This window comes from Electrophorus electricus, chromosome 6 (assembly GCF_013358815.1).
Source record: "Electrophorus electricus isolate fEleEle1 chromosome 6, fEleEle1.pri, whole genome shotgun sequence".
Taxonomy (NCBI): domain Eukaryota; kingdom Metazoa; phylum Chordata; class Actinopteri; order Gymnotiformes; family Gymnotidae; genus Electrophorus; species Electrophorus electricus.
This window is the reverse complement of record NC_049540.1, coordinates 2017501-2045000: the sequence shown is the minus strand read 5'-3', so window position 1 is coordinate 2045000 and position 27500 is coordinate 2017501. Positions and strand designations below refer to the sequence as shown.

At 44.5% G+C, this 27500-nt stretch overlaps 4 protein-coding genes across 12 annotated transcripts in view; 3 read left to right on the top strand and 1 right to left on the bottom strand.

The window, feature by feature from the left end:
• cx27.5 (connexin 27.5) overlaps positions 1 to 1599 on the bottom strand; it is a 4250-nt gene extending 2651 nt beyond the window's left edge. Inside the window, exon 1 of one of the 4 annotated variants that reach the window (XM_027033077.2) lies at positions 1498 to 1599. Coding sequence is in view for 1 of the 4 variants with exons in the window: in XM_027033071.2 (XP_026888872.2) it covers positions 183 to 210 (28 nt within the window). In the remaining 3 variants the exon portion in view is untranslated. Of the gene's footprint in view, positions 65 to 89; positions 159 to 182; positions 309 to 1497 lie in introns of those variants that run through there. The other 3 variants (XM_027033071.2, XM_027033074.2, XM_027033076.2) reach the window with 3 other exon arrangements.
• Positions 1600 to 4948: 3349 nt separating this feature from the next.
• On the top strand, positions 4949 to 14047 carry mtmr2 (myotubularin related protein 2). Of its 4 annotated transcripts, none has more exons than XM_035527519.1 (16): positions 4949 to 5163; positions 5571 to 5643; positions 5762 to 5785; positions 5869 to 5932; positions 7498 to 7592; positions 9336 to 9440; positions 9543 to 9647; positions 9772 to 9855; positions 10029 to 10178; positions 10278 to 10466; positions 10913 to 11098; positions 11251 to 11457; positions 11630 to 11722; positions 11848 to 11961; positions 12060 to 12236; positions 12481 to 14047. In XM_035527519.1, the coding sequence occupies exons 1-16, from the start codon at positions 5096 to 5098 to the stop codon at positions 12640 to 12642; spliced, it is 1896 nt and encodes a 631-aa protein (XP_035383412.1). In that variant the 5' UTR covers positions 4949 to 5095; the 3' UTR covers positions 12643 to 14047. The 4 variants fall into 4 exon arrangements, with proteins under 4 accessions (XP_035383412.1, XP_035383410.1, XP_035383411.1 ...); XM_035527517.1 differs by having other exon boundaries at positions 5571 to 5649; XM_035527518.1 differs by having other exon boundaries at positions 5568 to 5643.
• Positions 14048 to 14830: 783 nt separating this feature from the next.
• Positions 14831 to 21545, top strand: fam76b (family with sequence similarity 76 member B). 3 transcript variants are annotated; one of them, XM_027033085.2, is made up of 11 exons: positions 14831 to 14996; positions 15157 to 15284; positions 15643 to 15707; positions 15809 to 15863; positions 16026 to 16181; positions 17169 to 17335; positions 17577 to 17627; positions 17777 to 17854; positions 19024 to 19159; positions 20180 to 20281; positions 20538 to 21545. In XM_027033085.2, the coding sequence occupies exons 2-11, from the start codon at positions 15198 to 15200 to the stop codon at positions 20625 to 20627; spliced, it is 987 nt and encodes a 328-aa protein (XP_026888886.1). In that variant the 5' UTR covers positions 14831 to 14996; positions 15157 to 15197; the 3' UTR covers positions 20628 to 21545. The 3 variants fall into 3 exon arrangements, with proteins under 3 accessions (XP_026888886.1, XP_026888887.1, XP_026888885.1); XM_027033086.2 differs by having other exon boundaries at positions 14831 to 15284; positions 19027 to 19159; XM_027033084.2 differs by having other exon boundaries at positions 14831 to 15284.
• Positions 21546 to 25035: 3490 nt separating this feature from the next.
• Positions 25036 to 27500, top strand: part of cwc15 (CWC15 spliceosome associated protein homolog) — a 6412-nt gene continuing 3947 nt past the window's right edge. The window contains exons 1-4 of the mRNA XM_035526750.1: positions 25036 to 25110; positions 25785 to 25925; positions 27281 to 27387; positions 27480 to 27500. The exon at positions 27480 to 27500 is cut by the window's right edge and continues 83 nt beyond it. Coding sequence (XP_035382643.1) covers positions 25795 to 25925; positions 27281 to 27387; positions 27480 to 27500 — 259 coding nt within the window. The 5' untranslated portion in view covers positions 25036 to 25110; positions 25785 to 25794. The remainder of the gene's footprint in view (positions 25111 to 25784; positions 25926 to 27280; positions 27388 to 27479) is intronic.

The window sequence follows — 27500 nt, the reverse complement described above, 5'->3', positions numbered from 1 at the left end:
AGACAAACGAAAAGAACAGACATGGAGAACAGAGGAGAGAAGAAGGTAGACTGGAGGAGATAGAGCGCGATAAGAATGTGCAGAGTTACCAGTCTCAGTGAGAAGTGTTAGAGGAAGATGGAGGAGAGGGGAGGAGAGGAGGGGAGGAGAGGAGGGGAGGGGAGAGGCGCCTCTGGTGTTACCAGGCCCTGGGGCTGGTTTTAGGGGCATGGGTAAGCCCTTCCTCACACCACATTAGTCTCCGTCCTGCCAGGACCTCCCGTCCAGCGCATGTGTGTTCATGAACATGTGCGTCCTGTGCCGGACTGCACCGATAGCATCGCGGCCAGGCTTCACGCCGCTGCCGCTTAAGAACACACGCAGGCGGTCATGTGACCTGACACTCGGCCAGTGACACGCCTCCTGTGAACCATGTGACCACATGGTCAACAAGCGTCTAGTCAGTATGACAGTGTGTGGGTTCAGATACAGAGAAAACTGCTTGTGTGTGTGTGTGTGTGTGTGTGTGTGTGCTCCATTATTGCCTGTATTGCCATATAAGTTTTCTTTCTTCACTACCTGACCCATTTTGTAATTCCATTCCAAGTGTTCTTCAACACTTTTTGAACACTTTACCAATAACAAGATGCCAAAACCTTAAATAACAATTATTTAATTATATTAATTGATTACTATTTAATAAGAATTAATAATATTAATAATAGTATTTTGTTGACCTTTGAGTTCAGCATGGGTTATTAAGCTTTGTGGGGTGGGCAGAACACTATGCCTGATCTCTGATCAGTTTTACATACTAGAACCCAGACCCACTAAACACAAAAAATCTGCAGGCACTGATCTAGAGTCATAGTTTGACACTGACCTTCCCATATCAGATTCAGCACAGTTTCTCCCATATCAGACAAAGCTACCATGCCTGATACAGACCATTTTGTGTAATATCAGACACAGTCACAATCTGATACACAGCAGTTTCTCCCAGATGAGACACAGCTATGTGGTCTGATAAGGAACATATGGTGTCATATCAGACACAGCTACATGGTCTGACACTGCTCCGCTCTCATCATACACAGACCAGTTACAGAAAGACCAGTAATCCCATTATCATGCTCAGTGTTTAGAGTCTGATGCCTCTCTCTCGCTCTCTTATAATGAGACTTCAAAAACAACGTTATGTAAATGAATGTCATGATTAGAATCTGAATCCCACAGGCTGCAGGGGAAACCTGTGGTCCACCTCTCACTGAGCAATTACTCATGTACAACACAAGGACCATTTTTCATATAACGTGAATGTTAATTGCTGTTACTACGTTGTGAGCGTGGGAAGGGTATTTGAAGATGTTGAGGGTTTAAAGGAGGGAGAGGGAACAAGGCTGGTAGTTGGTAGTTTAAGTGAAATGCTTTGGCAGGAGGGATGGAAGTTGTGTTTTGGTAGTTGGTAGCTGTGTTGCGGTGGTGGTGGGGTTGGTGTTATATGGTGGATGCCGTTACCTGTGGTTGGTGGGGTCCCGTGTGCAGGAACGGAGCGGCTGGAGTTAACAGCAGTGCAGGAAAGGGTTGATGCTTCCAAAGAGGCGACTGCAGCGTAGCCGGGGTGCTTTGCATTGCTAATGAGCAGTGCCACGCTGTGGGCCGCGCCCCAAACACCAGCACAATGGCTGCTTGTGTTGCTGTGCTCTTTATGATTCACATCAGCCGAGCATCAGCAGAGGCCCACGCACTATAGCACAGAGACTAGTGCTCTGACGCCAAAGCACATGCACGCACGCACACACAGACAGAGGGTGGTGGACAGATATATAGATATTTATCTCTCTCTCTCTCTCTCTCACACACACACACACACACACACGGAGAGAGAGAGGTATACAGATATATAGATATTTATCTCTCTCTCACACACACACACACACACACACACACACACACAATCACACATACACACACACACGGAGAGAGAGAGGTGTACAAATATATATTTCTCTCTCTCTCTCTCTCTCACACACACACACACATACACACACACGGAGAGACAGAGGTGTACAGATATATAGATATTTATCTCTCTCACACACACACACCCACACACACAGAGGTGTACGAATATATATTTCTCTCTCTCTCTCTCTCTCTCTCTCTCTCACACACACACACACACACTCACACACTTGAAATGATGTGAAGAAGGCTTTCCCAAAAGCATTTTTGAACCCCAGAGTAGGATTTTTTGTTGTTTTTTTCAAGTGCATTAAATGAAGAGTTACTTCATTCATCACTGTGGAGTACATAGTATTAGATGTAGCTATAACTGATATTCATATTATAGCTAACTACAATGTTATAAAGTTATACAGCTATTATAAAATAGCTAAATAAATAGAACAGCTATCACAGACAGTCAAGGTTAATCAAAGCGTGGACATAATTTATTAAAGTGTGGGAACAAGATCATTAACGTGTGGGAATGAGATAATTAAAGTGTGGGAACAACTTAATGAGTTATGGAAACAAGATCATCAAGGCATCTAAACTAGACCATTTTTTAATAGGTTAAAAATGTGTTGATTTTCCAGAGTTCAGATTATGTACTTCAGATTGGTTTCAGATCAAAACATTGCAAAATATTTCATCATGTGTAGGTAAAGATTGTGTGTTTTTTAGTGATGATGTTCATTTTAAATACTTGTTTGACTTAATTATTTTGTTTAGGGCAGATTATGCATATCTCATCACATGTAGGTAAAGATTTAGTGTTTTTATTAGTGACTATGTTCATTTTGAAATAATTATATAAATGATTGTTTATTTTGCTCATGGATTTTTAAAAGGTTCGAAGGTCGTAATCTGAAAGGTACAAAGGTAACAGGCAACCACACCAAAGGGGAATCCACGAGAGAGAATGTTAAACACAAATAGGTTCAAAAACAGAATAGTACTAACAGAACGATACAGCTCAGTACACCACAGAAACACACGGCAATACTTAGCAATTAATACAAGTCCAGACATAAATGCTATTGAATAATGAGAGACAGGTGAAAACCTGTAGAACGACTGGTGATTGGCTGGTGGATTGTGATTGGGTGAAGGGGATGATGATGTACGTATGGGAAGTCCTTACAATGGCTCCTGGGATATTGAGTTCTTATCACCACCGAGTCTGCAGGAGACTGACTGGTGGCAGCAGCAGGTGTTTATGGATGATTGCAGTCCACTAATGGAAGTGGTACTGCATTGTGTCTTCTTTGAGCAATGTATAATACATGTATAATAAAGCATATCAGAGGAGAAGACATTAGCTCGTTTCAATAATACCTTTCTCTGAACTGCACCAAAAGACATTAGCAGCAATGAGCTGTTTGAAATGAGCATAACACTGTTGAACTTTTTGATCACAAATACATTTGAAGGAATGCAAAGAATAAATGAGCATCTTACAACAAATACAAATTTAACAATGCATAATTGTAAAATTAACATACTTTACATTAACTTTACATAAATGTAACATGAACATACATTAACTTTACGTAAATGTAGTATGAACATACATTAACTTTACATAAATGTAAAATGAACAAACTGCATTTCAGGCAATGCAGAATGATGCAGTTTGCTGTGGCTAAGTTAACTGAAAAACGTAATATGAAATATGAAACAAACTAAAAATATTAAGCAGGCTACATTAAGCAGGCTATAACTATACCCACATATACCCAATTATACCTCAAGAGCAACCAAGACTCAAAAATGAGAACCCTTCCTCCTCTGGTCAATATCGGACAGCATGACGACATGAAATTAACAAAAATCCAATTCAATTTGCAGTGCAGAATGCTGTGTCACTACTGAGAGTCACTGTATATCAGTGCAGAAGGGAGGGTCACTAGTGAGTCACTGTATATCAGTGCAGAAGGGAGGGTCACTAGTGTGAGTCACTGTATATCAGTGCAGAAGGGAGGGTCACTAGTGTGTCACTGTATGGCAGTGCAGAAGGAAGGGTCTATAGTGAGTCACTGTATATCAGTGCAGAAGAGAGGGTCACTAGTGTGAGTCACTGTATATCAGTGCAGAAGGGAGGGTCACTAGTGTGTCACTGTATGGCAGTGCAGAAGGGAGGGTCACTAGTGTGTCACTGTATGGCAGTGCAGAAGGGAGGGTCACTAGTGTGTCACTGTATGGAAGTGCAGAAGGGAGGGTCACTAGTGTGTCACTGTATGGCAGTGCAGAAGGGAGGGTCACTAGTGTGAGTCACTGTATATCAGTGCAGAAGGGAGGGTCACTAGTGTGAGTCACTGTATATCAGTGCAGAAGGGAGGGTCACTAGTGAGTCACTGTATGGAAGTGCCCTTGGATCACTTGATATTCATGCTCTTCCATTTGATGAATGATGAAATCTGTGTCTCATGCTTAGAATTATTACATCACTCACTTTTCTCACTGCAAGTGACTTCAACATATCAGCAGAATTCATAACAAGATTAAAATAAAAAGAAATCAAAGCGATATGGAAATGTGGAAAATCTTCTATATTGCCCTTGCATGTGATCACACCATGATGATCTAGTTCACAATTGAATAATCTAACTCACGCTTTACTGATCTAGTTCACACCTTGATGGTGCTTCAATGATTCACACATGGTTCAAGTTGTTCCCTCCCTCACCTTAATTATCTCGTTCCAATGCCTTAATTTAATTTGCAATTTTCTTCAGGGGCAATAAAGTGTCATCTCTAATGATCTCATTCCCACACCTCGTGGCCCACCCTAACCCTAATCGAGCTTTTTCACATTGAAAACAATTTTTAAAGCAACAATTTTTCTTTAAAAAAGGATTTATACATTTATGCACATGGAGACCCCCCCCACCCCAACCCACACACACACACACACACACACACACACACACACACACACACACACACAGGAATTCTGGGAAAAGATGGCAGCTTCCGGTTTTTTGTGCTGGCTTCATTTTCCCTTTGTGGAAAAATTGCAGAGGCTCTAAACGCGACTTGAATACCGCCGTCGCCCCCGCCGATCTACCGGTATCGTATCGTATCGTATCGCCCCGGCCGAGGAGCTCCGATGGAGAAGAGCGGCAGCGTGGACAGCCTGGGCTCGAGACGCTCCTCGTGCGTGGACTCCCTGTCCAGGTGAGCGGGACGGCTAGGCGAGCTAGCTTAGTTTAGTTAGCCTCGTTACCTCAGCGCCGAGAAGGGCCCCAGACGAGCGGCTCGCCAGTACAAAGCTCACTCTACACTCACGCAGTTCTCGCTGTTATACTGGGTTTAAGCACACTCTGTCCTGGGGTTTATAAATATAGAGCAAAGGAGGATATTGTGATAAATATTTAGGAGTTTCCAACGGGATCGTTAGCGTTAGCTGGGTTAACTAGGTTAGCAAGTAAAATGAACAGCTAGTTATCGCGGTCAGTCAGGATAAATAGGTAGGTTAGCATCTTATGTCCCTGTCAGTACGATGAAGACATGGTTAGTTAATAACTCGGAATACGCCGCTACATTCTTTTAATGTTTCTGTAATCCCGTATATTCCTCAGTAGTTCCACGTCCCGGTCAGACCGGTCCTCGCTCGCCAAAGGCCCGTCCGCCTCGGTCAACGACTTGTCCCCGGAGGTGCGGGTAGGGGAACGGCGTTTAAAACCCTTAAATCGAGGGTCTTCTTATAGGAGCTTTATTGGCTTTCAGTGCTATGTAAAGAAATCTTATTGGTTATGTTTCTATTTTCACGCAGACGCCAGGAAAGCCCTCTACTAAGGTAAAGTTTGAATTTAATTCGCACACTGATGATGGATACGGTGTGACGTAAGTAAATGTGAGAGCATGCCTTGGCTCTCTCAGGCTTTCAGAGACTCTGGGAAGGATGATCCTGAGCTGTTACCGAAGGAAGTGGTCCAGATTGTGGGTAAGAAACATTCTTAAATGTTATCCACTTAATAAAGTGTGTGTGTGTGTGTGTGTGTGTGTGTGTGTGTGTGTGTGTGTAAGCAAAGCGAAGTTTATATAGAGATTTTATAACAGCTGTTGTCACAACGCAAGAAACCTCAAGAGGAACCAAGACTCAAAAAGGGGAACCCTTCCTCCTCAGCACCTTACAGCATGATGACATGAAATGAATAAAAAATAACAACAATTTAAAATAGGAATAATAATCCCAGAAAGTGGGGTGATTGAATTGACATTATAGTCTATATTTCTGAAGTGTGACATGGCGATAGTGTGTCAGTGTCCAGGGTCAGGTCTGGTGGAAGACCAGCTCAGGAAGGTCAAGGGTTTCCTTCATCAGGCACACAGTAGCACACGACCTCGTGGTGGTAGAGACTGGTTCAGGGACAGGCGGGCAAGAAGGCAGATGACCTCGTGGTGGTAGAGACTGGTCCAGGGACAGGCGGGCAGGAAGGCAGATGACCTCGTGGTGGTTGAGACTGGTCCAGGGACAGGCGGGAAGGAAGGCAGACGACCTCGTGGTGGTAGAGACTGGTCCAGGGACAGGCGGGCAGGAAGGCAGACGACCTCGTGTTGGTAGAGACTGGTCCAGGGACAGGCGGGCAGGAAGGCAGACGACCTCGTGGTGGTAGAGACTGGTCCAGGGACAGGCGGGCAGGAAGGCAGACGACCTCGTGGTGGTAGAGACTGGTCCAGGGACAGGCGGGAAGGAAGGCAGACGACCTCGTGGTGGTAGAGACTGGTCCAGGGACAGGCAGGCAGGAAGGCAGACGACCTCGTGGTGGTAGAGACTGGTCCAGGGACAGGCGGGCAGGAAGGCAGACGACCTCGTGGTGGTAGAGACTGGTCCAGGGACAGGCGGGAAGGAAGGCAGACGACCTCGTGGTGGTAGAGACTGGTCCAGGGACAGGACAGAGAGTCTCAGTTGGGTTCCACCTAAAGGAGCAGGGAATGCTGAGAGAGGAAAGAGATATATTAGTAGCTATATATAAAGAAATGCATATGTAGGCTTAGTACATATCATTCACTGTTGGCTAGATGATTAGATGATTAAGCAGAATAGTTATGATCTGGCTCAGTTTAAGGATCGGAGGTGAGTCAGGGTTCAATTCTGAGGCAGGGTGCACAATCCTGAGCATGATCCGGAATTGGGATGTCCAGGTGCAGGAACAGGTTGGAGAAAGGACAGAGGCAGGGAATAAGATGGGAAAGTGGAGAGAAGAGAGTGGACAACACAGAATGGGGGCAGAACATAGTCACTATAAAGATGAATGTGGCAATATAATATTTAAAAGTTGTGTACAGGTCAGAATAATTTATACAATATCATTGCCTGAGAACAACTTGTTTGCCAAAGGCTTGTGCAGACAGGTGCATTTTCAGTCGAGTCTTAAATATTGAGTGTCTGAATGCTGTACTGAAGTAGGAAGTGCATTCCATAGTTGGGGTGCCTTGTATGAGAACACTCGGCTACCTGCTGTGAATGTTTTGTGTTTGTTTGTTTGTTTATTGGGTACACTGCAGCCAAAGATGTCACCTATATCTGTCCATTTGTGGGAGCTCTGCGGGGGATACTGACTGTCACCAACTACAGACTGTTCTTCAGATGCATCAACAGAGTGAGAGACACACACACAAACATATATACAGTACTGTGCAAAAGTTTTAGGCAGGTGGGAAAAAATGCTAAGAATCCTTTCAAATATATAAATAATTGCTTATTTTTATCAATTTACAAAATGCAAAGTGAGCGAACAAAAGAAATCTAAATCAAATCAATATTTGGTGTTACTACCCTTTGCCTTCTAACCAGTATCAATTCTTATAGGTACAATTACACATTGTCAGGTGTTTTGTAGGATTACAGTCAGGTGTATGATCAACCAGTTATACCAAACAGGTGCTAATGATCATCAATTTCACATGTAGGTTGAAACACAGTGATTAATTGAAACATAAACAGCTGTGTAGGAGGCTTAAAACTGGGTGAGGAACAGCCAAACTCTGCTTCCAAGGTGAGGTTGTGGAAGACAATTTCATGTCACAGGTCATACACCATGGCAAGACTGAGCACAGCAACAAAACACAAGGTAGTTATACTGCATGATCCGAGACAAAGATTTCAAAGCAGACTGGGGTTTAAAGATGTGCTGTTCAAGATCTTTTGAAGAAGCACAAAGAAACTGGCAATGCTGAGGATGGTAGACACAGTGGTCAGCCAAGGAAACTTCATGCAGCATGTGAAAAACACATCAAGATTATTTCCCTTTGAAATCCGAAGATGTCCAACGGTACCATCAGCTCAGAACTGGCAGAAACCTGTGGGACCCAGCTACACCCATGTACTCTCTGGAGAAGTCTGGTAAGAAGTGGTCTTCATGGAAGAGCTGCAGCTAAAAATCCATACCTCCGACATGGAAACAAGGTCAAGCGACTCAATTATGCACAAAAACATAGGATCTGGGGTGCAGAAAAATGGCAGCAGGTGCTCTGGACTGATGAGTCAAAATTTGAAATATTTGGCACTAGCAGAAGGCAGTTTGTTCGCTGAAGGGCTGGAGAGCAGTACAATGAGTGTCTGCAGGCAACAGTGATGCATGGTGGAGGTTCCTTGCAAGTTTGGGGCTGCATTTCTGCAAATGGAGTTGGAGATTTGGTCAGGATTAATGGTGCCTTCAATGCTGAGAAATACAGGCAGATACTTATCCATCATGCGATACCATCAGGGAGGCGTATCATTGGCCCCAAATGTATTCTGCAGCAGGACAACGGCCCCAAACACACAGCCAATGTCATTAAGAACTATCTTCAGCGTAAAGAAGAACAAGAAGTCCTTGAAGTGACGGTATGGCCCCCACAAAGCCCCAATCTCAACATCATCCAGTCTGTCTCGGATTACATGAAGAGACAAGGATTTGAGGAACCCTACATCCACAGAAGATCTGTGGTTGGTTCTCCAAGAAGTTTGGAACAACCTACCAGCTGAGTTCCTTCAAAAACTGTGTGCAAGTGTACCTAGAAGAATTGATGCTTTTTTTGAAGGCAACGAGTGGTCACACCAAATATTGATTTGATTTAGATTTCTCTTCTGTTCGTTCACTGCATTTTGTTAATTGATGAAAATTAACTATTAACTTGCATTTTTTTCACACCTGCCTAAAACCTTTGCACAGTACTATGTGCGTGTGTGGGTGTGTGTGTGTGTGTGTATATGCATCACACACAAAAAGCTATGGAAAAAAAAGGAGACCACTACAAAATTTTCAATTTCTCTGACTGAGGGCCAACACACACACATACATGTACACACAAACTACACAAATGACAAGCTTCCTGTGTGTGTGTGTGTGTGCGTGTTGCAGGAGCCTGCGTTTTTGTTGGACCTGCCTCTAGGAGTGATCAGCAAAGTGGATAAGATTGGTGGGGCGTCCAGCAGAGGGGACGTTTCTTATGGCCTCGTCTGCAAGGTGTGTGTGTATGGTCATGTGTGTGTGTGTGTGTGTGTGGTCATGTGTGAGCACTTGTTTTTAGGACACAATGAGCTTACGTGTGTGTGCGTGTGTTTATAGGACATGAGGAACCTGAGATTTGTTTATAAGCCACCAGAGGATTCATTACAGAAATCTGCCTTTGATGTTTTGACCAAGTTTGCCTTCCCTAACTCTAACAATCTGGTAAGTGTGTGGGTGCATTTATTCATAATCTACATATATAACTATGTCTTTCTAACTCTCTCTCTCTCTCTCCTCTCTCTCTCTCTCTCTCTCTCTCTCTCTCTCTCTCTCTCTGTGTGTCTAGCCTCTTTTTGCCTTTGAGTATGATCAGGTATTCCCTGAGAATGGATGGAAAGTATATGATGCACTGGCAGAGTACAAGAGACAGGTATGGTGTGTGCATGTGTGTGTGTGAACTGTAGAACATGTACAGTGTATTTATTTATAATGCATTGCAGTAGGGTTTATAAAATGAACCCAGAAATATCTAGGAGTGTGTAAGAGAGAGAGAGAAAACACTTGTCATGACACACAAAACATTTACAAATTGTGTGTGTGTAGGGTCTACCCAATGAGAGCTGGAGGATATCTAAGGTGAATGATCACTATGAACTGTGCGACTCGTATCCTGCCTCTCTGGTCGTCCCAGTAACAATCACGGACGAAGAACTCCGCCGAGTCGCCGCCTTCAGGGCCAAAGGGCGCATTCCAGTGGGTGACATCATCATGAACATTCAGCCCTCTCACAGTTCTGCAACCTGCCTGCAGTGCATATGTGTGTGAGCAGACTGTCCCACTCTCGTGCTACAGGTGTTGTCATGGATCCACCCCGAGAGCCAGGCGGCGGTGGTGCGGTCCAGCCAGCCGATGTCGGGAGTGAGTGGCAAACGCTGCAAAGAGGATGAGAAGCTCCTGCAGGCCATCATGGACGCCAACGCACAGTCACACAAACTCTTCATCTTCGACGCCAGACCTAGTGTTAACGCCGCTGCTAATAAGGTTAATACACACACTATCACTCCTGCACACACACACACAGACGCACACTTTTACACAGATGCTCACACAGAGACACAAACACTGATCCAAACACTCATTCATGTGTGTGTGTGTGTGTGTGTGTGTGTGTGTGTGTGTGTGTGTGTGTATATAACATATGTATATATACAAACAAACTCAAAGTCTTTTATAAATAACATTGTGTGTGTAAATAAAATAACAACCGTGTATGTAGAGAATTATGTTGAGAAGTATTATATTATCCAGATAATATTAAAGGACTGAAGAATTACAATTGGATATGTGGTATGTGAGTACATTAGTATGTTTGTAAGTAGTACATGGTAATACAGTGACCATTTATACAGCGTAAGAAGTAAGTGTGTGTGTGTGTGTGTGTGTGTGTGTGTGTGTGTGTGTGTGTGTGTGCACGTATGTGCCCTCAGATGAAGGGTGGTGGGTGTGAAAGTGAGGATGCATATCAAAACGCTGAACTGGTCTTCCTGGACATCCACAACATCCATGTGATGCGTGAGTCACTCCGGAAACTCAGAGAGGTAGTTTACCCGAACATCGAGGACTCCCATTGGCTGTCCAACCTCGAGTCCACCCATTGGCTGGAACATATCAAGGTAAAGTGGACAAGAAACTAAATAGAGGCAGTCTGGAGAAACATCGAAAGGGTGTGTGTGTGTGTGCGCACATGCGTCTTGATGTGTGTTGTATTTTTACATGCATGTTTTTTTGTGTGTGTACGCGTGTATGTGTGTGTGCGTGCGTCTAGCTGATTTTGGCTGGGGCTCTGAGGATGGCGGATAAGGTGGAGTCTGGGAGGACGTCGGTGGTGGTGCACTGCAGTGATGGCTGGGACCGCACGGCTCAGCTCACCTCCCTCACCATGATCATGCTGGACGCTCACTACAGGACCGTCACCGGCTTCCAGACCCTCATCGACAAGGAGTGGGTCAGCTTCGGACATCGCTTCCAGCAGGTTCTCTCACACACGTACACACAAAAACACGCACATACACACACACACACACACACACTTTCAAATTAACACAGTGTATATCCAAACCCACTTTTATTTTATCTGTCACTTGGTGTGATTGTGTGTGCGCGTGCGTGTGCGTGCATGCGTGCGTACGTGCGTGCGTGTGTAGAGAGTGGGCCATGGAGATCAGAACCACACAGATGCAGATCGCTCTCCAATCTTCCTGCAGTTTATCGACTGTGTGTGGCAGATGACACAACAAGTCAGTCACTATGGCAACCACGTCATAAACCCCACCTGTTTACCGTTAAATGACAAAGTTCTGCATTCCACAATAACATACCTGTGTGTGTGTGTGTGTGTGTGTGTGTGTGTGTGTGTGTGTAGTTTCCTGCAGCGTTTGAGTTTAATGAGTACTTCCTCATCACAGTGCTGGATCACCTCTACAGTTGTTTGTTTGGAACCTTCCTGTGTAACAGTGAACAGCAGAGGGTCAGAGAGGTGGGAAAGTGCTGTGTGTGTGTGTCTGTGTGTGTGTTTGCGCATGAGAGAGAGAGAGAGAGAGAGAGAGAGAGATGTGATTTTGTGTGTGTGTGTAGGAGCTGTCCAAGCGCACCGTGTCTCTGTGGTCGTTGGTGAACAGTCAGCTGGAGGAGTTTGTGAACCCGCTGTACGTGCACTACTCCTCCCACGTGCTGCTGCCCTCCGTGTCCATCAGACACCTGCAGCTCTGGCTCACCTACTACATCCGCTGGAACCCCAGGATGAGGCCGCAGGTACACACATGCACGCACATACCCACATACACAGAAATGTGCATATAAACACAAACACACCCACGGTCAATAAGGGAACAATGTGAGTAAGTGAGCAGAGAGTGTGGAGTGTAATTAATTGAGCAGAGAGTAATTGAGTACTTAATTAAATAGTGGAAGATTCCTGGAGGTTTTCTCTGCCCCCTAGTGTCCATTTCTTTGGCTGTTCTTGGATGTGCTCTCATGAACTAGTGTACTTTTTCAGGAACCAGTGCATCAGCGTTACAAAGAGCTGTTGGCCAAGCGGGCAGAGCTTCAGAAGAGGGTGGAGGAACTTCAGCGTGACGTAGCCAATCGTGCTTCTGTGTCCTCTGAGAGGGCGGGGTCACCCACTCGCTCCATTACTCCTGTGCAGACCTTTGTATGAAGACCTGACATTGGCTACAGCACAGGTGTTCAGCCCCTTTCCTTGAATCCAGGTCTGATCTTGGAGTCTGTAAAGCTTAGAAGGTAATCAAACAGTTAATGTGACTTACGGGCCACCTGGTGTTCAGCCCTCACTCCTGGGTACAGGGAGGGTGGGAGTACCCGGACCACCAGGGTGAGGTTTTGAACATCTGTGTTTAGTCACATCAGTTTACTACCAGTGACTAGAAAAACCAGGCCGGTGTTTGGATCAGAGGTCCGGAGTTAAATACCTCATGACTGAATGATAGATCATTCCTGATGCCGCCCCACCCCGTCTCTCTGTCTGTCTCTCTGTCTTACTCTCTTGAAACAGAAACAGTGATGTGTGGAACATCTCAGATCGGTTTGTCAAATCTCAGATCAGTTCCACCACACACAAAGCAACTAATACATAGGTTTATAAGCCATTAATACCTTAGTCTAGTATTATGTTATTACATTTATTAGGACTTTTATATAATATACTGTACATTTTAGCTTGACATGTTTGTCTAGGTATAGAGTGCAAACATGCTCTGCTCTTTCTTGTGATTGGGCACAAGCACTGAGGGGAAACACATGACCAAACCAGTCTGATTGTATAATATTTGCATATTTAAAAGAGCAGTAGTTGCCTTTAAAAGATACTGCTTCATAGGTAGGCTTAGAGAAAGCTAACTGAATAATCACTTAAAAAAAAAAGAATGAAACACAAAGTTTAAAAACTATATTACCAGCATTCCTGTAGTTTTGCTAACAGTGGGGAACGTGGTATATATGTGAAGTACGGTAAATGGTTATCACTGCATAAAGCCAGTCAGAGGGCAGGATACTGTGGTCAGTAGATAGGGTAATTACACAAGACCTCATCTCATTATAATATTTTAGATATGCCAGCGCCATTCATGCATTTCTGTGATAGGCATCGGTATTTCATAGCTGTTAAAACAGACCCGTTCCAAAGATGCTCCTTCATATGCAGGCGTGTATGTGTGCAGACGCATTTGGGTTTTGCAGAAATGTCACTGGCTAGTTGGAGTTGTTACACTGCATTATGGGTAATGTAGTAAAGGAGCAGGTTGAGAAAATAGTTTCTTCTTTTCTGTTCCAAGTGTTCCGGGAACTAAAAGAAAGCAGCACAGCGACAGGACCTCATAGTGGGGATAAAGGGAGTTGCTGAACTCTGGGATAGTGAAATAATGTTACACTATGCATTGTGGGTAATGCAGTCAAGTTTACTGTCACTGTGCTCTGGGATAATGAAATGGTATTTTAAAATTCCATATGCTGCAGTTATGAAGGGCTTTTGAGATTCACTAATGGTCTTTGCTAATCATTTTACATTCCTTTATTGTTTGAATAAATCATTTTAATGGTTGAAAAGTCCTTGTCCTTTTTCCCCCCTGTGGGTTGTAGTCCTCATGCAGACATGCAGAAGTCCATGTCTAAAATGTGCAAGTACAGCCGTGATTATGTAAGACAGTAGATTTCCCTTATTTACTTTTATTTGCTGGCTTGAGCTAGTTAGTGGTAAAGTTGGCAAAGTAAATCCTGGAAAGGTTTCCAGAAAATCCTGGGATATATTTCTTTACGTTTGGGCCCAGAACCAATTCGGGTCAGTTTTACTCTTGAAGTGGCACTTTTTCTCAATGTCTGCTATTGTGGGTAATGTGTCTAACCTGACCCTTACCCAAGATGCGTGTTATGAGTACATGTTCAACTAATGTGCTTATGGTCATAAATCAGACATATACACCACAGAGATAATACCAGGCACTACAGTGTTTTAATCATACACTTTCAGGGAAGCACAGTCCAGAACTAATTTGTGTGAGTCTGAAGGTGATTCCCGAGCCCTTTTTCACTTGTCTATTACTGTTATGGTTAATTAAAATGATTGGCTAGTTGGTGTGAAAAAGATTGTGGCTCTTGAAATACCTTTGGGATCATCGAGTCCTTTTGGCTTTTCTTTTTTCATCAACGCACGTCATTGTGTACGAAACGGACGTATTTACGTCGGAGGAACGTCACCAAAACACTGTCATGTCAAAGAGGGCGGGTCAAGCGACCCTATTGGCTCCTGTGATTCAAACCCTCAAGCCCCGCCCACCGGCGAGGGGTCCTGATTGGCTCGTCTTTTTTTCCTTTGTAATCGCGGGTCGCATCCGGTTTGTGAGCCGAGTGGGATACCGAAAGAAAAAAAAAAAAAAAAATTTTTTGAGAAACAACGGAAGGAATTTGTTTTAATATATTTCATATTTGACATGCAGCTGCGATATGTTCTCCGTGACTCTTACTGGCAACTACGTGGCCGAAGTGCTGTGTGCCTCTAAGGTGTAACAACATTTGATGACAGGAACCATTTTAGGCTAACTGGCTAACTGGCAGGCTAATTGGTGAGCTAGCTGAGTGAGCTAGCTGGCTAACTGCCTGAGCTCCTCGGATTTGGTGTTCGGTTGTCGGCGGGTTTCCCTGACTGTGCGCACGTTTGCAGAGTTGGACGGGAGACGGCCCCGGTCGTGAGTGGAGTCGGCGATGGCTTCGTCGGCCCTGTACGCGTGTACAAAGTGCAACCAGCGCTACCCGTTTGAAGAGCTCTCGCAGGGACAGCAGCTGTGCAAGGTGCGGCATGCGCTAAACGCTCCGCTGTGTAAACTAAAGAGTACGGGGGTATCCGTTAAGGACACACCTGAGGGTTGTTTATGGCGTGGTGGTGTCCGGAGACCGAAGAGGCTCCGTTGCCGTGACCCATACCGGTACAATGTATAATGCGCCCCCCCATTAGCTGTGCGGTCGTGATGTACGCGGTCGTTAAAGCCGGTTTGTGTGTGATAAGTGTTCAAAAGAGATGACACTGAGCTTAGCCAATGATGTCGGGTACAACAGAAAGGTTCACACACGTGGTTGCTGTGTAAGAGGGGAAGAAATTGCTCGCAGTTTCAAACTGGGGGAGAAAGTCATGTTCTGGTTTATTCTGCAGGAGTGTCGTATTGCCCACCCCATAGTGAAGTGCACCTACTGTAGGACTGAGTTCCAGCAGGAGAGGTAACAGCGTGTTAATATAAAATATGATAGCAGAAATGATATGTAGAGTGTAGTGGTGGTGGCGTGTTGTCTGAACTTTTTGATTAATTTTTTTGTTTCAGCAAAACAAACACCATCTGCAAAAAGTGTGCACAGAACGTCAAACAGTTCGGAACAGTAAGTTCTTGCCCACGGAGTTCCTGCTATCCTGTGAAAGTGTGACTGACCATGCAGACGCAAGATGAGTGTAAATGTGTGAGGGAGAGAACGTGCACTACCATGGGAATTTTGTGGTTTATGGTGTCTGTGTCTGTGTGTGCGTGCGTGTGTACGGGCCAGCCGAAGCCATGCCAGTACTGTAATATCATCGCCGCATTTATTGGAACCAAATGTCAACGCTGCACCAACTCGGAGAAGAAGTACGGCCCCCCCCAGACCTGCGAACAGTGCAAACAGCAGTGTGCCTTCGACAGGAAAGAGGAAGGCAGGCGAAAGGTAGTACGCACATTTTCTCACACACACACACACACACACACACGGCCATTCCAACAGGAAAGACAAGGTCTGGGAAATAAAACGTGCGCATGCACGCACACACTTGATCCTCTTTGTCACAAACAGACCTGACACAGGGACATAATGGTTTGATGTGGTGCAGACAGCAGGACAGAAGTCCCTGAAGGCAGTAGTTGAACTGGCCTTGGCCCACCAGCTCACCTGACCAATACAGTCCCGCAGTTCTGAACACCGCATGGCCTGACCACCTCAGAGGAGATGCATAACCCAGAACACGTCATTGTGCACTGACCTGTATCTGAACATCTTTAATACTGCAGCTTGCCCCATCAGATGACTCTCACAGCCCCGAGGTCCGGTTGGGGGCACAAAAAAGCCCCTGCGTAAAAATGTCTTCTGATGACACTAACACGGTGTTACTCATTTTTGTCACTTCAAATAGAGTAGAGGAAAAGTCCCTTCAGGGATGAGTTAATACCCAAAACGATAAGAAACTGAGCTGGTTGAACTAATCCCCTGTGCGGGGGAATCCATCACCTTCACCACGTCAGATCTCACCTGCACCTCCTCTTTTAAAGTTATTCTAATTTTAGATTTTGTGTTTAACATTTATTAACTTAAATAAGTGATGTTTATTTTTGCGAATGGATTGCAGCTAACCCTGTAGTTATCTCTACAACCAAACGTTTATCCCATGTAGCTAGTGAGTCTTGATTCAATAGCATTTGAACAGCATGTTCACATACGTCACTTGTAACAACACATGCTTCAGTTGACTGCAATGTTAAGGGAGAAAAATGTGAAGCAAATCCTGTGGGTGGAGCGCTTTAAGATCTGTGGAGGTGGAATATAACCTGTGCAGCATGCTGCAACAGGCTGGGGGGCGAATACTGTAACAGGCTGGTTACGGGTATGCTGTCATGCTGGGGAAGGTGACGGCACATGCATGTGTGCGTGCACACCCAGGTGGATGGGAAGCTCTTGTGTTGGCTCTGCACTCTGTCCTACCGACGTGTACTGCAGAAAACAAAAGAACAGCGCAAGGGCCTCGGCTCCTCCCACTCCAACGCATCATCACTCAGCGACAAAGAACACCAGCGACATCAACATCGACACAGCTCCTCACACCACAAGTGAGTGTTGCACGTGCGCGCACACCCACACACTGCACAATTAAGTGCCTTCATGTATCAAAAGAACCTTGCTGTCTGTTCAAGCACCACACACACACACACACGTACGCTGCTTTATGTGTGAAGTTACTCATGTTGGCTAAACATGTATAACCATAACTTTTAAATGGAGCCTACCTTGATCTCAAATCTTCTAACACTCCATAATGGTGAGTCTGCTTGTTTGTTTGTTTTGTTGTAGGCTGACTGGCAGTTTGAGTCCAGAACAGGAGCAGCGGCTGTGGGAGCAGAGGTGAGCTTTTGTTTTTTGTTTATGTGGGGTTTTTTTTCTAACTATAGTTGTTGCCATGGACACAGCTGGTGGTCGCGTTGTCATGCAAACAGAGTGTGGTTGTGCTGCCGTGGAAACAAGGATATGCCTAACCTGTGTTCTCTCCACAGCCATAAATCATCGTCCATCCAAAAAGAAACTCCAAAGAAGAAACCCAAGCTAGAGCTGAAGCCTACCAATGGAGACAGGTATACACACCTGAGGCTACACACACACCTGAGCAAGGGCAGAGGAGACAGGTACACACACACCTGAGGGAGGGGTGGGGAAACGGGTACACACACCTGTGCAAGGGCAGGGGAGAGAGGTACACACACACACACACACACACACACACACACACCTGAGGGAGGGGTGGCGGGACGGGTACAACTGGGCAGTATGGATTCTAGAACGATCTTTGCTGCTTAGCCCTCTCATGACTGAGGATGGAGAGCACAGAGCTTTTGAGTCTTGCACGGAGTGTGGAGAACCACAGCCCAACCAGAATATTTTACTGAGCACATTCATGGTGGTGTATTCTGTCATCAGTACGTTGTCCAAAACATTCCAATCTAGCCTGCAGGTACACGTACCTGAGGGAGGGGTGTGGTTGGGTTTAGGAATGTGTGAAAGCAAAGTGAAAGTGTGTGCTCTCTCTCTTTCTTTCTCTGTCTATCTGTCTCTTAAAAGTGACACACTCGCACAAATACTTTAATACACATATGTGATGTCTAACATGTACACATATAATAAATAAATATTATGTATTCTTGGGATTGGTTTAAGATAGGGTTTGATTGTTGTCTATATAAATGTGCTCATATTTGAGCATATTCAGCAACTTCTAAACACACGAGCAAAAAATCTTCGTTCCTCATGTTCTCAAAGATGGAGTGTAGGTTTTAATGTGTGTGCATCGGTGTCTGCGTGTGAGCACGTGTGTGTCTCTCTCTGCGTGTGTGTTCTTTTCTGGGCTTCCATGGTTTCTTTTGACACCCGTTTTTCTGACTCCAGGTTATCAGTCTACACTCTTAACGCGTCTCTGCATTTGGGACTTTTAATGTTAATTTATTAATGTGTACATTTTGGTGGGTTTTGTTGTGGTTTTGAGAGATTGTAGGGACTTGTATGGTGAGGGTGATGTTTTTGTCTGAGGGGTCTGTTGTGTGCTATCAGCAGTCTGGGCATACCTGGGATAAGTTCATCGAATTTCAAAGCCTTTTTTTCCCCCCCTCTATTTGCTGTTTTGTGATGTGCTTTTAGGATATTGTTACAAAATTCTGAATGAAATATTTCTATGGGATTTGTCTCCCATGATGAGCTTTTTGATAAACAATTGGTCTCTCTCTGTTCCCCCCCCCCCCCTCTCCTCCAGTAGCTCTATCACTCAGTCTATGGATTCTGGTGGCACAGATAACTTCATCCTGATCAGCCAGCTGAAAGAGGAAGTGATGTCATTGAAGCGGTTACTCCAGCAGAGAGATCAGACCATCCTGGAAAAGGACAGGAAGGTGTGGCCCGCCCCTTGCTACGTGTCCAATCAGGACCAAACTACTTTGTTTTCATTCGCACACTAGTTCCTTATGTAGTGAACAGGAGTGCAGCTGGTAGGTTGCAAACAGTACTAGGATGGCATGTGACAGAGAAGCTATGCCATCGTCGTGAGCTCACTGGTGTGAAGCCCAATGAGGCTATGGGTGAGCAAAACTGGTGCTGGGTGGGAGGGGCTCTCCTCTGTCAGTCACAGTGTTACCAGCCAATCGCAGACATCCATGGGCTCGGGCTTGCTGGTGAGGTCAGTTCGTCTTCCCACATGCGTTCAGTGGCCACATAGCTGGTTGGTAGCTGTCATCTTATGGTGAAAGCTAGCTAGCTCGTCGGTTGAGTGAGAACAGGCTCGACGGCTAAAGTTGGGAGAGAAACAGATTCGTGAATAGACTTGTTAATATTAGTCAGTGCAGATATTGAACTGGAAGACTAGAGATATGGGTGCTTTTAAATATTCATCACCAATAGATAAAACGTTGCAACGCTAGTGCTACATTTTAAAACTTTCAGAAAGATGAACTGGAGTCGTGCATTTTCTGGTCCTGTTCACAGCTTTTTGTGGTGAACTGGGAATTTTCCAAGGAAAGTGTTGCAGTGCCCTGGAGCAGTGAGACGCCACAGAAAACGTGACTTCCTGTGCAGCGCACCCACTAGTGAACTAGAGATCTGTGTGACACACACCCCTAAGCTCACACGCATGAGACACCAGAGAGCCAGAGTTCCCCAGACTTGCCTCTCTCTGTCTCTCACTCCACAAGAAAAACAGCTTCATAGTCATGAGACATTCCAGGTTCAGGTTAAGAACACTGCACCAACAGCCAAACGTACGTAGCAGGTCATAATTTGTTTCTAGATTTGTCTTGGTAGTGCTGGAAATGTTTTTATAAGACATTGGCCAGATAAGCTGGTTCAGCAACTGTGCTCATCTCGTGTGTGTGTGTGTGTGTGTGTGTGTGTGTGTGTGTGTGTGTGTGTGTGTGTAGCTGACGGAACTGAAAGCAGATTTTCAGTACCAGGAGTCAAACATGCGCTTGAAGATGAACAACATGGAGAAAGCACACAAGGAGGCAATGGAGCAGCAACAGGTGAGGCAGTCTGGAAGTTGCACCTCGCGCAGGGTTTCCCAGCCCAGTCCTCAGGGGGCCCCAGATGGGCCGTGTATTTGTCCTGACCCAGCTACCACCCCGCCTAAGAAGCATCAACATACCTGCTTGGGGTTTTTGAGGACTGGTATGGGAAACACTGCGTTACACACACCTCAGACATAGCCACAGAGGTTACATATACCTTGCTGTTCCGTGTGTGTGTGTGTGTGTGTGTGTGTGTGCGTGTGCGTGCCAGGCTAAGAACAGAGAGCTCATGAAGCAGGTGGCTGCCCTCTCCAAAGGGAAAAAGCTCGACCGCAGCAGTGGTTCCCTCCTGTTACCATAGCGATGACCTCTCACCCCTTGTGTCATCACTGTGAGAAAGCTGAGGCCACACCCCTGGGCAGTTTAAATCTGAGCTATCTACTGCTTCAACCCATCAGTTGTTTTCTTTCGCTTTACCTCTTACTCCCACTCCTTGACGACTCCTACATATTTCTGTTTGTCTTGCTCCTTCTCTGTCTGTCTCTACGTGCCTTTTTGTTTGTCTGTCTGCCTCTACCTGTCTGTCACTCCATGTTGGCGGCGTTTTATTTTGATGTCACATGCGGCGGCCGCTAGTTGGGTTGAGGTTCTCTTTGGAGGTGCTGCGCAGTCATGCGTTTTGGGACTGTAATCATGATATGCATTTGGAACTGACATTTCTAAAATGGACCCTGTTACTATGGACACGCAAAGGGCTAATCACCCTGAAGCTCATATGCAAAACGTCGGGCAGACGTCAGCGCCATGTTTGGGAAACGTTTTCTGGACACTGCAAGAGACGACGGTCCGAACTATGAGCTGGATTTTAGATTTTATAAATGATTTTATAGGTAGCGTCACCATTCAGCACGACACACACACTCACACGCATTCTCTCTCCTTCTTTCGCTCTCTCTGGTGGATTGATTGTATAACTGCATGTTTTGCGGCCCTGTCAACTATGTGGTGTTATTTTTTAACTATGACGATTATAATAACGATTATTATGTTGTGTTTTCTGTTCAATGCTGCAGAGTGTATTCTAGTAAGAAAGAGAATCTTCAATATAGGAATCTCTCTTCTTCTGTCTCTTGCTCATACACACACACACACACACACATTCTATTTCTCTCTTTATCTTACACATTCTATCATATCAGTCTTTGTACTGTGATTACACTTTTGTATTTTTTCTTTCCAGGACACAGACGTTTCAGGAATAAATTTAGTAAAACCCTTATTGTGTGTGTGTGTGTGTGTGTAACACTCCGTTTAACACCATCAAACGTTGAAGTAAAGGATCTAGTAGAAGCAAAAATACCAAAATCTGCTCAGAATGGGAGTTGTTTTTGTTCAAGATCAAAGGTATTAGGACAAAAACCACTTCAGTGCCCTCACTACTAAATACTGACTGACTTGCAAAAATGTAGTATAACTTCACAGCACCAACAGCATCCAACAACATGGGAAATTGTTTGTTTTCCTGGTAATTCTCAAATAAAATTATAAAACTTTAAAGTGAGAGCTATAACCAACTGCAAGGCAGGTAGTGCCCGCTCTAAAATGTAATGAAACAGAAAAATGCAATTTTACCCAGAAAAGCGTAACAAATGTGAATGATTATAGATTGAATTAAAAAAAGGTTCCTTTACTCAAAAATATTCTTGATCTTCAGGAAAGGATTACTTGAAAATGCTTAAAAACTACAGATGAGGTGTTCTTAAATTCATGTAACAGTGCACTAACAGTAGTGGCCACCTGTAGCCTGAGTAACATGTAAAGACTCCCCAGGTCAGATTTTGGCTTAGGTGTCATTTCACCCATGTTGTCCTTGACATACAGTGCCACAAGCTGAGAGGAAACGACTGAGGTGAATGCTGGGATTCAGAAAAGCCACAAGGGTTTCTCACCACTGTAATATCGCCCTCTACTGATTAATGTGACATGGTCCAAGAGTGCACACATACTACGAGACAGCAGGGATTTAACAGCGAACATAACAGGTGACTCACCCTGCTGGAGTACATGGGTGTAAAGGAAACTTTACTAGAGGTATGTCAACACACACACACAGGGGTGTGGCCTTGATCATTGTTCAGTCTTACCTGTGTCATTCAGGAGTTAAGCCCAGACGTAAACACATGAGTCAATTACGACCTTTTACATGTAGCTACGTTCACACCATTTAGCAGATGCTCTTGTCCTGTTATTTGGAAGAAATACTAGGCCTAAATCTAAGAGTACCATTAACCTAGAACCCTGTTAAAGGGAATAGATAGAAAGTAGATAGAAGTTGGTTTTGCTTGTTTGTTTTTTCTGTAGAGAAGGATTTCTGATTATTCAAGTGGCTTGACATTACTCTGGTTCAGTCAAGTGCTTTCGTGGAGATGTGGGTTGTAGACATGACCCTGGACAAGAAGCTGCCCTTACTAACACCACCCACACTTGCGAGATCCTCTTGCGTAATGCCAGGAGGGTTCACCAAAATCTCGTCATCTCCAGGCTAAGCTACTGCAACTCGGAGGAGATGTACGTCAGATCTTGGTGTGGGAGAGAGTCGGGAATACATGATAGCACTGACTTGCTGGGATCCGGTTTCAAATGATCCCTCCATGATGAGATGTCACACAGGTATGCTGAGATCTGAGTTGAGATGCTATGCCTGACAGAGTGCAGGAGTGGAGATGTCAGTACCTGAGCGAGTGTGGGAGAAAGTGACTGTGATCAGAAGGAGGAAGTTACAGAGGTGTCCAAGCTGAAATCAAACCCGTGAAATAAACCTACATGAAAACAAAGCAGAGAACTGAGCACAGCGTGACAAGACTAACGGTGCAAAAAACACAGACATCTTAACGTGACTGCGTCTGAGTTCACCGCTGCATGTATGTAGATGTTTGTGAATGTGTGTCCCTGGAATCATTTGTAACTTCCTCCAAAAAGTCTGTTATTTCTATGTAGGTGCTTGTTATAGAAACCATCTCTACTCACATCTGCTGAGTATGGTGGGTGAGTGAGATGTGAGGTTCCTTCACTTTATCAATCTTTTATCTTTATCTCTCAGTCTCAGCAAGGAAACCAAATTTCTCAGAGCGTCACCCTGGTGAGCAGGGTTGGAGTGGTACACTGATTGTATCAGCCAAAGTGACTCAGCTGTACATGCAGATGTTTGATGCATTCCTGCCAAATCAGAAAGCAAAGCATCATGCATACAGAAAGCTCAGATGCATAATGTATGGGGAAACGTTGCAGAGTTGTCTCTCATCTCTCTCAACAAACTACTAACATTAACATGAATGAGAGTATCTCATCTCTCTCAACAAACGACTAACATGAGAGTCTCTCATCTGTCTCTGTAAACCACTAACATTAGAGTGTCTCTCATCTCTCTTGGTAAACTACTAACATTAGAGTGTCTCTCATCTCTCTTGGTAAACTACTAACATTAGAGTGTCTCTCATCTCTCTCGGTAAACTACTAACATTAGAGTGTCTCTCATCTCTCTCGGTAAACTACTAACATTAGAGTGTCTCTCATCTCTCTCGGTAAACTACTAACATTAGAGTGTCTCTCATCTCTCTCGGTAAACTACTAACATTAGAGTGTCTCTCATCTCTCTCGGTAAACTACTAACATTAGAGTGTCTCCACCACTTTTGCAGTTATGAGGAAGAGGAGGGAATTATTGATATATTGTAAGATTTAGATAATTCATAAAACTTTATAGTAAAACACAACAGAGATAATGGTTTTGATCATAGTCCTGCTACATGAAGAAAATGTTTAGACTCTGGCTTGGTCTGCATTGGATGGGATTTTTTATTTCACACTCACATGGCATTTTTCTAAAACTGAAATGCATATGTATTTATAAAGAATAAAATAATAAAAACACAGACACAAAAATGCCTCATCTAAACATATATAACAGCTAGCAAGCGCACCATGAATCCACATTCATAATTCTTGTTAAAAATGGGCTGGGTTACTTTTGGTAACTGTCAGTTTTAAGTTCTGCAGTTTGCATTTCTTCCTGGTTTGGTGGTCGAATGCTTGGCTCCAGAGTGTGGTAGTGAGTCTCCAAGGGCCACGTGTAAAACGCCGAACTCAGACTCATACGCCGAGGAAATGTGAAAGTTTTATGATGAGTAGAGCAAGCTGCTGAAGAAGCTCTCAGTTTGGATGGACGGACCACGTGTCACATCTCTGTGCCATGTTCAGCAGGCGTGCGCTAGTGTGGGACAGATGTCACCAGTATGCACTGTTATCAGGTCTGAGGTCGCCACCCCAGCTATTCTCAGATTTGTTGTCTGTCTTGACCACAGCATCTGTCTGTTGACCAGACAGATATGAGGAACAGGAGGAAGGGTTTAATATTGTTGTATTTAATATCGTTGAACATCAAAAACACACCTATTTAGGTTATCTAGAACCTCCCAAGATGATGTTATATTAGTTCATAGGCAAACTTGAATGAGATCCAGATCACCGACATATTTCCCACAATTCGTAAAGTGCATGTCTGCACCATTTATGAGTTCTGGGAGAACGAGAGGCCACAGTAATTCTCCACTCTGCTGGTGAGGAAAAGAGGGTTTTCAGTCTTTTCTTAATGTTAACCTCAGTCTTACTCTTGCTGAAAATGTTCCATAGACCTAAAATGCAGGTCTTGTGTCTCTAAGTGTTGCTAGGACTCTGTGTGGTTTACTACATCGCTTTTCTTTTGCCCGACGCGTCTGACCTCAGCAGGCCTCCGTACTGTATGTTTGTCGCGCGTGGGCTGTCGGGATATCACCGTAGGTAACCGAGGTGAGAGTCTTGTTATAAAGCTTTGTGTTATCCTGCTATGGAAGGTTATAAAGGATGTTATTCCGCTTGGTTCCTTTCTCCACAGAACAAACTCTCCGTAGTTTCTGTCCTGTGCTGAGTCATTAGGAAACGGCACGTTGTTTACTGCTAATTTCCATACTCGTATATCTGGCTAAGCTAAGCTAACTCAGCTAGGTTGGCTAAGCTACTGTAGGTTATGAATCTCCCAGTTAAATTTCATTAGTTAAGTTTCATTATAAGAATGTTGTACTAAAATATGTTTGATGGACATAGTTTATAGATAGATATCCGTCCTGATATAGTTTGTAGAAACGTAGCTAGCTAAGCTACCCAGCGTTAGGTGACCGTTGGCGTTAGTTTTCCGGACACATGCCTGTAAAATGCTTTTGTTACTCTGTAATGTTTATTACTCTGTAATGTTCATCACCTACTGGCAAGAAAACATCTTGGCCTAAATCGCAGAAATGAAAGAGGTGCTCGATTTGCACCTCAAACAAAAGGCCGTGTGTAAAAGCCACGTAGCGAATTTCCGTTGGTCACAATCGCAAAACATTGCTGCAGGAAATGTTTATTAAACATGAAATATCAGATTGCGGTAACGTTTAACTTAATAACGGAACAAAGCCTGGCGTGGTGACGCCACATCCTGTCAGGTGACCCAGGATGACCACCGCAGCACGACCAACGTTCGAGCCTGCCAGAGGGGGGCGGGGCAAAGGAGAGGGGGACCTGAGCGCGCTCTCCAAGCAGTACTCCAGCAGAGACCTGCCTGGCCACACCAAGATCAAATACAGGTATGGATGCCCATGCCATCAGAACCAGCGGCGTAGACGTCTTAAGCACACGATATAGGATGAGTTGTTAAGTGCTCACACGAGTAATGGCATAAATGGCGGATGGGTAATTAGTGATGAGGGTTTTAGCTCCTGGGGCAGTGTTACGGGGGGGTTTTATCGTGGGATTTCCGCTTCGCGTCTTCCCATAGCAGAGTCTTAAGACCCCAGATTGCAGGGGCAAAGTGCAGGTTCGTGCTACTCCTGAACTGCAAATGGCGAAGCTGCTGTCCTGCCAGCACCGCTGGTATCTCCTCGTTTTGGTTGCTTCTTAAAATACGTCTTTAAGTGAACAAAGCCAGGCTAAAAAGTTCTTTTGTGCCCAGGATTTACATTTACAGCATTTAGCTGATGCATTTATCCAAGGCGACTTACAACTATGACTGAGTACAACTTGAGTAATTGAGGGTTAAGGGTCTTGCTCAGGGGCCCCACAGTGGCAACTTGGCAGTGGTGGGACTTGAACTGGCAACCTTCTGATTACAAGTCAAGTACCTTAAGCACTGAGACACCACTGGCCTCCGTCACCTCTATAAAACTGTTAACACGTCACACCAAAAAGCATAAAACCTCGCTGTATAACTGAAAAAAAAACCCATACATTTAGCGGCAACTGGTAGAAATCATGTGATAAATGTAAATACCTTCCCAGCCTCTGAAACCACTGGTACAATTCAGCGACCAGTTCTCACATCCATCTTTGCTGTGGGACTAATGTTTGGACAAACCTACCCTTTATTTTGTTACTGTTTTCTACATTGTAGAAAACAACGTGAAGGCTGTGGATGGTGAAATAACACACGTGATTATAGCTGCCTTGGACGTTAGCTTCTTCAAAGCAGCCTCCCTTAACTGCCCACTCTCTGTGTTCCCTTAACTGGCTTTATGAGGCACAACTTACGATGCCTGTCAATCACTCGTGAAGAAATCCACCCACTTATAGGGGGAGGGGATAAAGTTCTGAATGAAAATAATTTGCCGAAGGGGCATTTAAAATAAAATTTGACATGAATTTATTAGTGTAATTTTTTTAATCTTAGCCATTTTTTGGCTATCAACTTTCAGTATTTATATTTGCCACAGAAACAAGTTTTGCAAGAAATTGTTTATAGATAAAATTTCTCTGTCCATCCAGTGTGTATGCAGGTGTCAGTTGGATAAGGGTGGGAGCGTTTTGTATTTATGTGGTTATTTTAGGAGTGAGATGGTGTTTTAGGACTGACTTGAACTGAAGTATTGAACAGTATTTTGTGACTGGGTGAAAAGACTAAATGCACTTGAGTGCATCTGAGTGAGGATGTGGTGGTGTGTTCCAGGCAAGCCACCCAGGATGCCCCGGAGGAGGTCCGCACACGTGACTTCAGACGGGAGCTGGAGGAGAGAGAGAGAGTTGCTGCTAAGACCAGGGAGAGGGGAGCCCGGGGTGAGTGTGTGAATGCCTGTGGGGGGGTACGTACGTGTGTGTGTGTGTGTGTGTGTGTGTGTAATCAGCACTGTTTTGTTCTATTTTTGCAGAACACACCACATCTTCCTCAT

Bases quoted from the DNA above. Each gene is read 5' to 3' on its own strand.
- mtmr2 (XM_035527516.1), top strand. From the start codon at position 5,096: ATGGAGAAGAGCGGCAGCGTGGACAGCCTGGGCTCGAGACGCTCCTCG. The intron at 11,723-11,847 runs GTCAGTCACTAT...GTGTGTGTGTAG, and splicing joins TGTGGCAGATGACACAACAA to TTTCCTGCAGCGTTTGAGTT. The intron at 11,962-12,059 runs GTGGGAAAGTGC...GTGTGTGTGTAG, and splicing joins AACAGCAGAGGGTCAGAGAG to GAGCTGTCCAAGCGCACCGT.
- fam76b (XM_027033085.2), top strand. From the start codon at position 15,198: ATGGCTTCGTCGGCCCTGTACGCGTGTACAAAGTGCAACCAGCGCTAC. The intron at 15,285-15,642 runs GTGCGGCATGCG...TTTATTCTGCAG, and splicing joins AGGGACAGCAGCTGTGCAAG to GAGTGTCGTATTGCCCACCC. The intron at 17,628-17,776 runs GTGAGCTTTTGT...TTCTCTCCACAG, and splicing joins CAGCGGCTGTGGGAGCAGAG to CCATAAATCATCGTCCATCC.